Below are 13,827 nucleotides of genomic sequence, written 5' to 3' on the forward strand. Positions count from 1 at the left end.
AATTTTTGGACATTTCATTTACATAGCAAAAAAAATACAAATCCCAGTGGTGAATAAATACCACCAAAATAAAGCTTTATCTGTCTCAAAAAAATGGTAAAAAATTCATTGAAGTACAGTGTTGCATGACCGCGCAATTGTCATTCAAAGTGTGATAGCGCTTAAAGCTGAAAATTGCCCTGGTCAGGAAGGGGGTGAAAGTGTCCGGACAGGAAGTGGTTAATAAGGACGCAAGTATAATTATTTTCAAATAAAGGTTTACATTGACCTAGTTCCTGTATCAAGAAACATCTTTTATTATTACTGGCCAGGGAGGAGCCTAGGCTGAGGCTTTCTATCTCGATGTAGTACATGGGCTGTTGAGGAGTGTGGCGTCTTTCAACTACATAATGCATCCAAAAGGGGAAGTTCTACTTGTTTGCATTCTCCCTTCCTCCACTGCCACATTTGGCCCTTTTTTAGGGTGGGGGAGGGGGTAGCTGGATTTGACAGTTGCCCGTTCCCACTTCCAATCTGTGTTAATGTTTGGCCTCTTCCACCTTCCCCCCACAGCCTTCTGGGGCACATCACAGGTCCGACAAGACTGTGGGGTCATTCACAAAGTGTAGCTCAGCTCGCGCATGTGCGATAGGAAATCAGCTGTGAAGCCGGGAGGCTGTACTGGCAGTTTCTCTTACCTAAGATGCCAATGCCTGAACCTGAAGCTAACTGAAGAATCGGCTAAAGTGAGGACATCACTGGATCCCTGAAAAGGTAAACGTCCTGATGTTAAAAGTCAGCAGCTACAGTATTTGTAGTTGATGACTTTTAATTTTCTGGAAGGAGACTGGAGCTCCTCTTTAATATGTTTTTTTCTTTTCTTTTTTTTTTGAGAGGGGGTCTGACAGTCTTTCCACAAACTATTTAAAACCAAAAATGGGCACATATACAATGTTTTTATTGGTAATTTTGCTAAATTGTAATAATTTAAAAGTAAATGCTCAGATTTTCATATAAATTCAAACTCATGCCTGTTTACAACATGAAAATTAAATAGCTAAGCTTTATAGGGAATAGCGAAGAGTAGTTCAGTTTTTATTTCTGTACTTCACCAACTCATCCAACTCCCACTGTAATCTGTAGAACACACCTGTTAATGATTCTGAATCATACTTGCTGGTCATGCTGGAAGACACATGCTGGTTATCTTGAAACACACTGGCTGGTGATCCTGGAACCATCGTAAATGTGATGCTGGAACACATCTGCTGGGGATGTTGAAGCACACACTAAGGTGTCTTACAGAAAACAATCAGATTTAGCCTTGCTTTTGACATTTATTGAGCCGAGTGCATTATGTGTTGTTTCCAGGGGCGGACTGACCATTTGGAAACTCGGGCACTGCCCGAGGGCCTGGGTCAGTAGGGGGCCCCATGAGATGCCTCTGGTACCTTTTTCATAGGCTTTTTTGAGTTTGGGCAAGGACACAGGGGCCCCATGATCCCCTATTGCCCGGGGGCCCCATGAGTTGTCAATCCGCCCCTGGTTGTTTCCTTCACACTTAGAAATTAATCTGATTATTGTTATGAATTAAATAACACTGGGGCCACATCAGAGAAGTGGGCAAAGCCTGTTTATTGAGTTCATAATGAAGGACAGACAGATCGATCAGATGGACCAAGTGCTCCTTCCATTAAGCAAAACACATTGGAATAGATATTAGCTTACCATGGTGAATTTTGTTTTTCGGTGACTGTAACACTTTGCAAAATGCAATTTAAAAAAAAAATCTGTTCGACCCATAATGTTACACTCCCACTATATACATAATACCACAACTTGTCACCCACAGAACCATATAAATAGAAGCTGAGTAGCATTTCCTCTTTTGTTCCAATTAAGAATACCTCACCAAACTTTAATATTAAATGGAAACAAATCTTTCTGACAGTTCTTTTTTTAGATATATAAATGTGATTGTGAAGGTATAATGAAGAAGATCTTACCAATGCGTGTTAATGCTTTAAAATGCTTTTTTGTATGATCTTTAATTATACATATATATACATGGGGGCAATCATATTTGCTCATTACATTTATAGGCCCTTGTCCTTCTAGTATGGCCCAATGACTGTGCTTTGCTGCTCCTCCAACGAGTCATGCCTTGACCTGCTAAAAAAAATACACCATCAGTAGCAGCCATTCTCAATCATGGTTTTGTAGAACCCTACGTTCCAGAGGTTGTTAGGGGTTCCTTGAGCTGTAGCTGATTGACTTCTCATCTGAAGGTACCTGATTAGTTCTGGGGCCAACACCACTTGGCAGAGCCACCTCCATGACACCAATAATCTTCTTAACTGTCCTTAATGGTAGTATTGTGACCACAACTGTAAGAGTGTCATTCTTCCTACTGACCACCACTGTAAGGATTTCATTCTTCCTACTGTCCATCGCTGTAAGGGTGTCATTCTTCCTACTGTCCACCAGTGTAAGGGTTTCATTCTTCCTACTGACCACCACTGTAAGGGTTTCATTCTTCCTACTGACCACCACTGTAAGGGTTTCATTCTTCCTACTGACCACCACTGTAAGGGTTTCATTCTTCCTACTGACCACCACTGTAAGGGTGTCATTCTTCCTACTGACCACCACTGTAAGGGTTTCATTCTTTCTACTGACCACCACTGTAAGGGTTTCATTCTTCCTATTGACTACCAATGTAAGGGTTTCATTCTTCCTACTCACCACCAGTGTAAGGGTTTCATTCTTCCTACTGACCACCACTGTAAGGGTTTAATTCTTCCTACTGACCACCACTGTAAGGGTTTCATTCTTCCTACTGACCACCAGTGTAAGGGTGTCATTCTTCCTACTGACCACCAGTGCAAGGGTTTCATTCTTCTTACTGTCCACCACTGTAAGGGTGTCATTCTTCCGACTGTCCACCACTGTTAAGGGTTTCATTCTTCCTACTGACCACCACTGTAAGGGTTTCATTCTTTCTATTGACCACCAATGTAAGGGTTTCATTCTTCCTACTGTCCACCACTGTAAGGGTATCATTTTTCCTACTGACCACTACTGTAAGGGTTTCATTCTTCCTACTGACCACCACTGTAAGGGTTTCATTCTTCCTACTGACCACCACTGTTAAGGGTGTCATTCTTCCTACTGCCCACCACTGTAAGGGTTTCATTCTTCCTACTGACCACCAGTGTAAGGGTTTCATTCTTCCTACTGACCACCACTGTAAGGATTTCATTCTTCCTACTGACCACCACTGTAAGGGTGTCATTCTTCCTACTGACCACCACTGTAAGGATTTCATTCTTCCTACTGTCTACCAGTGTAAGAGTGTCATTCTTCCTACTGACCACCACTGTAAGGGTTTCATTCTTCCTACTGACCACCACTGTAAGGGTTTCATTCTTCCTATTGACCACCAATGTAAGGGTTTCATTCTTCCTACTGACCACCACTGTAAGGGTTTCATTCTTCCTACTGACCACCAGTGTAAGGGTTTCATTCTTCCTATTGACCACCAATGTAAGGGTTTCATTCTTCCTACTGACCACCAATGTAAGGGTTTCATTCTTCCTACTGACCACCAATGTAAGGGTTTCATTCTTCCTATTGACCACCAATGTAAGGCCCTTTTTCCCAGTAACCCCCAATTAATTGGTCTTAGCTGGAGTTCCTCACAAGAGGAAAATTATTTTAAGGCCCCTTTCACACAAGCGGACTGATGAGGTCTGCCTGCCCGTTTTTCAGGGGGACTCAGTCGGTCACAGGAAAACAGACAGAGACCTGTCGTCCGCCTGCTCAGCGGAAAGATCCACCGCTGAGCAGGCGGATCACGCTGACGGAACCGCCCCGTCTGAAAGGGGCCTTAGGGTTCCTCCATATTAAAAAGGTTGAGAAAGGCTGATCTATAGGCTTACTGTAAATGAGTGAAAATAGGAGTCTCTAGTCAAATATAACTTTCAGGTAAAAGTTACATTAAGTCAAATTGTGTTCATACTAAAAATACACTGTAGTCCCTATTTAAATCAGAACTCTGGGCATTAACACCTCCCCCCCCCTTCAAGGAATCGCTATGCTAAGTGGTTGTAAACTCTCACATATACTCAGCCAAGTGACTGGCCTCAGGTGATACACAGAGATGGAACAAATCTTCCTACATAAGGTGTACCTTTTTATCTACACCCATATCTTCCCTACACCCAAAGTGCAGAATTTAAACAGGATCTCTCAGCTCTGAAAAGTAGAGGGCGGAGAGCTGAGGTTACATCAGTAAGGAGAGCCTTGAGAGCTGATTGGAAGGAAGAGACACACCCCTCTTCACACAGCAAACAGTAACAGAGCTAAGGCTGTCATTCACAGTCTGTGCCCTCCCCGTCACCATTTATCTCTTGGTGTCAGGAAAACCCTTCATAAGTGACTCATACTGATAGCAGAGGAAATAGGCAGCTGCCAGAAATGACACCTAGCCCTCTGGATTGAGACAAGTACACACTATACAGGGATAAGCTTTGTTCAAATTTCATGTCTGAGGTTTACAACCACTTTAAAGTTCTAAAAGAACATACTCACTTCCCAGTATTTATAGTGTTTCAATAAAGTTTATTTGCACCAGAGAGAACCTAGATCCCTCCATAGCCCATGTTCTATCTATTCTGAGGTCACGATGTCTGCTGCTATGTTCTTTTAGAACTTTACTGCAAGTGAATGAGAAATGTGGTGGACCTCAGGTGGATGCTGGGCTCAACTTTGAGTGGTTCCTATTGTTGGATTTGAATAATTGCTTTGCTAGCATGGAAGCAAATTCTAAACTAAAAGTCTTCCATCATCTTCACTACAAAGGAGGAGGATCAGACAATAATAGCTGTCCAGGGATGGGTCCTCCCTGGCTCTAGAAGATTGCTCTTGTAAAATCCGAGAAGTGACCAATCGGACTGCAGTGATGGATCACTGATCTTCACCAGCAAATGCTACACATTGTGGACTTTAGTGAATAAAAACAGCTTCAGAAAGCTGCTAAAAACATTTTGAATGGGTGGAAGCTGGGTCGGGGGATGATTGCTAATGCCTGGAGATGGCCTTTAAATCTTTCCCTACGTCTACTTACACTTGCCCCACATTTCTTGTACTTGGGCATACCACACCTACTTATATGAAGCCCCACTCCTCTAAAAACAAGAACTGGCTCAAAACACAGGTATGCTTTTACATATTGGTAGTCAATATTTTTTTTTTCCATAACAGTTAACACGAGGTACAAATTTTCATAAGTGGCAAACGATTACCAAACTAAATGATATCACAATTTGATGGCGATTGTCGAATCTGAAGCTTCAAAATGATATTGATCCTTATGTAAACCTTGGAAACTGAGGACAATGCACATTCAATATAGGTCATGTCGTCCCAAGTATCTATTTAGAAATTTTGTAAGTTTCGCAAATGCATTTTCCACCCAACAGTCTGTTCAAGTGTTTTTTTTTGTGTCTAGTATGTTGTAGAGATGCCACAGGTCATCACAAATGAATGTTAATGACTTAAATAAATATCTATTAAATATCAAACACAATTCACAATAAAGCATCATCACTTGGAGTAGGCACTGTATAGCATGTCTTTTGGAGGTTTCCTTCAAATTAAGTCAAGTTCACCAAAATGAAACCACACCGAATTGTTACAGGATGCCCTCATGTCTCTCCGTGACTTTCAGAGCTTCATGCATGCTAGCAGCCGACAGCCTCCGATTGATATTGGTGTATTTACACCTCAGCAAGTTCCAGAACGTAGTCCTTAAATCCCTGTTAAAGAAGGCATAGATCAATGGGTTTATGAGCGAGTTAGTGTAGCCCAACCACAGAAGTGTCCTCTCCAGCCTGAGCGGCATGCAGCTGCACCTAATCCCACAGATGAACGGCCGGGCTGTAGATAACAGGAAAAACGGGAGCCAGCATAACGTGAAGGCCCCAACAATGATTCCGAGAGTCCTTGCAGCTTTCTGTTCCCGCTTGAAGATGGAAATGTTCTTTCTGTCTTGACGTATTAGCTTCGACAAGGTGGCAAACTCTTCCACTGCTTTCTTTTTTTTGGAATTCTTTTTAGGAGCCATTTTCTCCTCCAAACTGTATATGCCTTCCTGCTCCATAAGTCTGGGGATGTTCACAAATTTGTGCTTCTCAGCACTGATTTTAGCTGCTACAAAAATCCTCTGATACATTATGAGCATGACGGTCATGGGGATGTAGAAGGCCACTGCAGTAGAGTAGACGGTATAGCCAAAGTCTTGACTTATGAGACACGTCCGGTCCACAGTCACATTTTGGGCCCATCCAAAGAGAGGAGGGAGGGTTATGGAGGCAGAGAGGAGCCAGACGATGAACACCATCTTAGCCATGAGCTTGCCATTTTGTCGAGCAGGGTAGGTCAAGGGACGAGTGATTCCGAGGTACCTGAGAAACAAAATCAAATGTTTAGAACTTGAAGACCTCACGGTATAAAAATAAAGAGTTAATTTTGTACATTTTTTTATAGGCAATGTCTGCACGTATAAACCCAATTATTTTTTATAACACTTGTTATTTGTTTGGTATGAATAAGAAAGGGTAGTGGTTTTGTTGACAAGTTTTGTTGGACAAGTTTTGTGGAAGGCAATTTTTCTACGAGCCTGGGGTTTCTGTAGGGGATGATATGATCTGACACCAGATGGCTAATTCACACAGTGTGCGGTGACAGACGTTTTACTGCATTGTAAAACATTTGTCACAGCAATGACATACAGAAAACAATTATTTCCTATGTTCCATTCATACTGCAATTCAGTCTAGGGCTGTGCTGCAGCATGCTGCATGTTATCGCACCACACCATGCCATATCGCATGGCAATGTACAGCAGCACAGTGCACTGGGGTGTTGTACATTGCCATGAATGAAATGTATATTTTTACACTTTAAATCAAGTTTGTACAAAAAAAAAAAGGGAGCCGTGTGATGCGCTGAATCACGCACCACACTGCTCCTTACCACACCCGGGACCAGATAGCTGTCAGAGTGGTGAAGCACTCCCTGTTCCCTTGTGAATTCACTATGCTTCCTAACAGGCCACAGACTGGTAACGGTCCACGACCTGGGGGTAACCGACCTCTGCTGTAAGGGATTCAAATCTATCTAAAGCCAAAATGGATTTTTTCCATTGGATCAAAGAATGATTCAAATACCCTGTCAGTGTTCTGCAAACACAACAGGAAGTGAGAGTAAATCTCTCCAAAGTTTGGGGAAATTTCCTCCTAGACAGCAGACACTAGTATAGTGGAAGATTTCCACTCTTTCCCTGTTCTGGTGATAACTTACAACCAGGGGCGGACTGACCATTTGGAAACTCAGGCACTGCCCGAGGGCCCGGGGTCAGTAGGGGGCCCCATGAGATGCCCCTGGTACTTTTTTCATAGGCTTTTTTGAGTTTGGGCAAGGCCACAGGGGCCCCATAATCCCCTTTTGCCCGGGGGCCCAATGAGTTGTCAGTCTGCCTCTGCTTACAACTTTGCATTTCACTTTCAGCCACCAGGACAAATAGAGAGAGAGAGTATCTTCTTAGTGGCACACAGACAGCAACAAAAACTTGACAGAGGTTATAACCCTTCACCGCTCTATCCTTTAATCTAATGACTTTAGGGCTTTCTGACTTTAAAGCGGCTCTTCAGTCATTGTTACAAAAATTAAAAGTTAGCAGCTACAAAAACTGTAGCTGCTGACTTTTAATAATAGGACCCTCACCTGTCCCAGGATCCAGCGCTGTCCTCCCCCAGCTGGGCTTCGGTCCCCAGTGCCACCATACTGTGGACAGCCAGCTCTGACTGCTTGTGGCTTCACAGGTGGCCACCCACTATGCATGCGGAAGTCATGCTGCACTACCTCAATGGTCCTGCAGTCTTCTGGGAATTATGACACATCCCAGAATGCTGCGAGGAAAGAGGGATTGGATATCTGTCAAAATCAGGTCCGCTCCCCCCCTAAAAAAAGAAAGTGCCAAATGTGAAAGGGGGGGGGGGAAGAGATAGAGTGAAACTTCCCCCTTATGGTAGTTTCGCTTTAAGGTAGTCATAGTGAATCAATATGGCAGTTGGACTTTTGGGCACCATCTGACCACATATTGAATGTTTTCTAGTTCAATAGCTCAATTAACTGACAAACCATACTGAATTGTGATACTTTTTTTCCCAAAGTACACCCATACACAAGGAATGAATTCATATTACGATCAATAAACATGACCTATTTATCAAAAGTTTGCTCAGTTTTGCACAGCCGACACTAATAATCATTGTATTACCCCTAATGACCCCATTATGACTCTTTAAAGTGGAGGTTCAGTCAAAATAAAAAAAAAAAAATAACAAAAACTATAGCTGTATTAAAAAACAGAAATATATAAAAAATAAATAAAAGTCGGACAGGAATCAAGTTAGGATCTGTGGTAAGAAGATCTTGCTTCTAGAACCCCTAAAGAAAGTTGTGAAGCCACTAGACATTCACTAGACTCCTCCAATAAATGACCTACCACAAAAGCCGCAGTTATACGTGATTTGACTCTACATTAAAACCATGAAGGGGCCCTCCATCCTTCCAGTCTCCCATCTCAAAAGGTCATTACCAAAGGTAATACCAAGTACAAATAGATTTCATAGCAATCGAATAGAGGTATTTATGCATTTATTTACCCATGTGTATTTGCCTGATACTTTTGCTACTTATACAGTTGTGTCCAAAATTATTCAACCCCCACTGAAATTGAGTGTTTTGGCCAGTTTGACATTGCTTTTGATCATTCAGTCATCTTGCTTACATTTACATTAAAGAGGCACTTGTAGGTCAGACAAATATAACATAACAGTTATAATGAAATAACCACAAATGTCTTTTCTGTGCTCACAGCATTATCAGTTTTATTCAACCCCCAAGTGACATTCAATCTTAGTACTTAGTACAGCATCCTTTTACAGTTATAACAGCTTTTAAACGTGAAGCATAGCTTGACACAAGTGTCTTGCAGCGATCTACGGGTATCTTCGCCCATTCTTCATGGGCAAAGGCCTCCAGTTCAGTCACATTCTTAGGCTTGCGCACTGCAACTGCTTTCTTTAAGTCCCACCAGAGGTTCTCAATCGGATTTAAGTCTGGTGACTGCGATGGCCACTCCAAAATGTTCCAGCCTTTCCTCTGCAACCATGCTCTAGTGGACTTGGAGGTATGCTTGGGATCATTGTCCTGTTGAAAGGTCCAACGTCTCCCAAGCCTCAGGTGTGTGACGGACTGCATCACGTTTCCATCCAATATCTCCTGGTACTGAAGAGAATTCATGGTACCTTGCACACGCTGAAGCTTCCCTGTACCTGCAGAAGCAAAACAGCCCCAAAGCATGATTGACCCTCCACCATGCTTCACAGTAGGCAAGGTGTTCTTTTCATCATAGGCCTTGTTCTTCCTCCTCCAAACATAGCGTTGATCCATGGGCCCAAACAGTTCTAATTTTGTTTCATCAGTCCACAGAACACTATCCCACAACTTTTGTGGTTTGTCCACATGGCTTTTGGCATACTGCAGTCGACTCTTCTTATTCTTTGGAGACAGCAAGGGGGTACGCCTGGGAGTTCTGGCACGGAGGCCTTCATTACGCAGTGTGCGTCTTATTGTCTGGGCTGAAACTTCTGTACCCACATCTGACAAATCTTTTCTCAGTTCCTCAGCAGTCACACGGGGACTTCTCTCCACTCTACGCTTCAGGTAGCGCACAGCAGTCGAAGTCAGCATCTTCTTTCTGCCACGACCAGGTAGCGTTTCAACAGTGCCCTTTGCCTTGAATTTGCGAATGATGCTTCCTAAGGTGTCTCTTGGTATGTTTAACATCTTTGCAATCTTCTTATAGCCATTGCCCTTCCTGTGAAGAGAAATCACCTCTTCTCTTGTCTTCCTGGACCATTCTCTTGCCTTCACCATGTTTGTAACCACACCAGTAAATGTCTAGAAGGAGCTGAGTATCACAGTCATTTTAAAGCTGCCTAATTGGTGCTTATTATGCTTGATTGCTGCTCGGTGACATCCACAGGTGTTTTCAATACCTGATGGAAAGCACCTGTATGAACCTCTGTTCTTCAGAGTGGTAGTCTTTAAGGGGTTGAATAATTGTGGCAATGAAGAAACCACATAAGAACCATTTACTACTGTATTACATAAACAATTGATGTCATTTTAGTTGCATTTGGGTAGTTACAACGTCCTTGTAGGATTTGATTCTGAATACAATTCCAAATGTACACTATAGTCCCTAAACCCCTTTACAGCATTGGGGGTTGAATAATTTTGGACACAACTGTATATCACAGAGTAGCTGACACAAAATTTCCTCTTTGAATATATTTATCAATAGCCACAAAGAATATAAAACCACTTTATGTGCACCTAATTCATTCACAAACCCAAATATTACCTTATATATAACCTTTTTGTGATATAATAAATTAATTCCAAATCATAACAAAATAAGTTAAGTTAAGAAATCATAAAATATATACCAAGAAATATAAAATAGAAATAGAAATAATGAAAATACAAAACTCCCCAAATCCAAAAGTGTCCAATAATAAATCCAAAAATAAATCCAAAAACAGTGTCCAAAATTCCAATCTTATTCTCCAAATACGAAAGTTGACCTCTATTTCATCCAAAACATACATGTTAAAACCAGATTATCAACTCCAGACATGGTTTCAATCTGTTCCCACCAAACATTTCCTAAACCATGTGGTGATAACCTTAAAAATGGCCGCGGCGACACTTCCGGTCTGTGTACGTGCGTCTTGACGTCACTCCTTTAACACGTTTCGTCACTTCCGGACTTCATCTGAAAGGATCCTTTCAGTGTCGCCGCGGCCATTTTTAAGGTTATCACCACATGGTTTAGGAAATGTTTGGAATTTTGGACACTGTTTTTGAACTTATTTTTGGATTTATTATTGGACACTTTTGGATTTGGGGAGTTTTGTATTTTCATTATTTCTATTTCTCTTTTATATTTCTTGGTATATATTTTATGATTTCTTAACTTATTTTGTTATGATTTGGAATTAATTTATTATATCACAAAAAGGTTATATATAGTTTATTACACTTTCTAGGGTGGAAAGTATTAACTTTTTGAGGGGATAAAAAAGGAGGGTACACATTTAACCAAATATTACTTTGTAAAAGTAGAAATGACATCATCATTCTGCTGTACAAGTAAGAATACACACAATGAATGACATGCAGACAGGGACAGGTGCACGGATCCGAATGCAGAGCTTCTGCTTTCAGATCTCTGGACCCACTCCCGCCCGCATGTCAAACTTTGACATGTGATTGTGTCCATGCATCTGCTGCATGCACATCGAATTCTCTGGGTGCACACAGCTTTGAGGTGGATATACATCTGCCAGTGGCTCTGCACAGAGAACGGCACTAATCGACCATCTGAATGCGTGCCAATGTGAGCAGGCGAGTGGAAATTTCAAGGCCTGTATTATATATATATATACTGTATGTTGAAATGCGGTTTTTAGATATTACAAGATATATGAAAAACATTTTTTAAAATACATTTTCAAATAACTGTATGTCTTTAAAAATACATTTAATCTACATTTTTGGAATACATTTACAAATATATGTATATGTTAAAATTACTTTTTTATTTGTTAAAAGAAATCTGAAGAATATATTTAAAAAATATATATTTTTACAAATAGTTTTCATCTATTTTGTAATATATAAAAAATGCATTTCAACATGCAGTATATACATATATTGGAATATATTTTAAAATATATTGTATACGGCCAAAATTGTAGTATTTCAAATATACGTCAATATATTTGGGAAGAATATTTTTAAAATATATTCTTCCATTATCCAAAATGAAAAAAAGATTTTGCTTATAGTTCTACTTTAATTAAAAGCTGTCCTCCTGTTATTTTTTTTTTCTTCATTTGGAGTATCCGGATCCATCTCTTAGACTGAGTCTGTAGCTCCCAGCAGTTCATGTGCCGCAAGCCACATAAGCTCAACCCCCCCAATATAAAACTCCATCCAAAAATGAATGGCAGACATTAGAGAATGTTTTGAAACCCACCCACTGTCAGAGTCTGTTCTAGAATGTGGACATATGTGACCTGAGATAAATGCTGGAGGAAACAGAAGTGTATGATCAGATTTGCCTTCATTTTATGCTCTCTTGACTCCCCTCACTGATGATAAGAGACAATAATTAAATCTAATATGACTTCAAAGGAAGAAATATAAGATCCATCCAAATAAGATAGCTACAGAGACATAATTAGAATCTGAAAAATAAAATTATCAAAATTGGAAATGAAAGATTATTGTAAAATAACATAGTGTAGAAAAGATGCAGCAAATAATTAAAAAAAATTAAAATAGACGATCTGGACCTTTGAGCAGTATTCCTCAATTTTATTAGGTTTAATCTCTTCTCAGTAAATAATCCTTTTTGAATATCTATTATAAATGTAATTTAGCTTTTTAAAGCCCAATGCCAGGCAAATAAAAATGATCCTTTGCAGTGGGGCTGTGCCAGCACTTCAAGGCATTAGTTACTCATTTTGGTCTAGGGCAGCCATTCTCAACCAGGGTTCCGTGGAACCCTAGGGTTCCTTCAGGGTTGGCTAGGGGGGTTCCTTGAGCCTTGGCTAACTGTCCTCTCATCTGATGGTGCCTGCATAGTTCCAGGTCCAGTGCCACTTGTCAGAGCCAGGGGTATGATTGCAAGGGTGTCATTCTAGACACCCCTCTAAGGGTAACAGTCTTCATACTTACCACCACCAACGTAAAGAGCATTTTCCTAATGACCCCTGATGGACTTCCATGGGGTTCCATGAGGCTTGAAAATTATTTCAAGAGCTCTTCTGGGGTAAGAAGGTTAAGAAAGGCAAGTCTAGGGTAACAAAGGAAATATACTTAACTGCTCCAGAGTGAGTCCCGACATCATCAAGACCAGAGAGCGGTCTTTAGCCCTGCTCTAGACGTGAGGATGCCGAGAGACAAATCACTGCCAGATCGTGGGGGAGCACTGTGTGTTGAGGGAGCAGAGGTAAACCCTTTACCTATAGGTGTAAATAAACCAAAATAAATTCTCATATGGTGCAGTGCTAAATTAAAACGAAATATATAACAATTATATATATATATATATACATATATATATATATATAAACAAAATGTAATTAGTGTAAATATCCTACAGGGATCTATCACAAGGTGCCATATAGTGTAGATGGTGAAACAAAACAAATAGGTCCTAAATTTGGACCCTTATATAAGGTGGAAAACAACAAACTTCCCAATCCCAAATATTGGATAATACTCATACACCAAATGTGTAGAAAAAGCGAATCCCAATACTGGGATAACCATACGTCAAATACCAAAGTGACAAGTGCTTTTTTAAAAAACTCATACAATATTCACATGTGAATTCAACAAATCCATAAATATGAAAAATAAAAATTGGAATATATATATATATGGTGAAAAAACAATCATAAAAAACAATGTCCAATAAAGTCCAATAAAGTGCAGAAACAAATTCCCACATCTAAGGTGCTTCGCTATTCAATGAACGTGAAAAAATGGTGCCGTGTGGTGTGCGCACCAAACAGATCCTACAATGGCTAAATGCCCCCTCACCTCCTTCATATGACCCTATGGGCCAATGCGCCTTTTGGATCACACCAGGATCCTACATGGTTAAGACCTCCTTGCTATCCGACCTCCAAATAGGCT

At 40.7% G+C, this 13,827-nt stretch overlaps 1 protein-coding gene across 1 annotated transcript in view; it reads right to left on the reverse strand.

Annotated features, from left to right (window-relative positions):
- Positions 1-1,590: 1,590 nt before the first annotated feature.
- Positions 1,591-13,827, reverse strand: part of LOC149451020 (5-hydroxytryptamine receptor 7) — a 150,318-nt gene continuing 138,081 nt past the window's right edge. The window contains exon 3 of the mRNA XM_089691171.1: positions 1,591-6,446. Within this exon, the coding sequence (XP_089547297.1) occupies positions 5,675-6,446 (772 nt within the window). The 3' untranslated portion in view covers positions 1,591-5,674. The remainder of the gene's footprint in view (positions 6,447-13,827) is intronic.

The sequence above is a fragment of the Staurois parvus genome, unplaced genomic scaffold (assembly GCF_062004578.1).
Source record: "Staurois parvus isolate SC_StPar_1 unplaced genomic scaffold, SC_StPar_1.0 ptg000552l, whole genome shotgun sequence".
In the NCBI taxonomy this organism is placed as follows: domain Eukaryota; kingdom Metazoa; phylum Chordata; class Amphibia; order Anura; family Ranidae; genus Staurois; species Staurois parvus.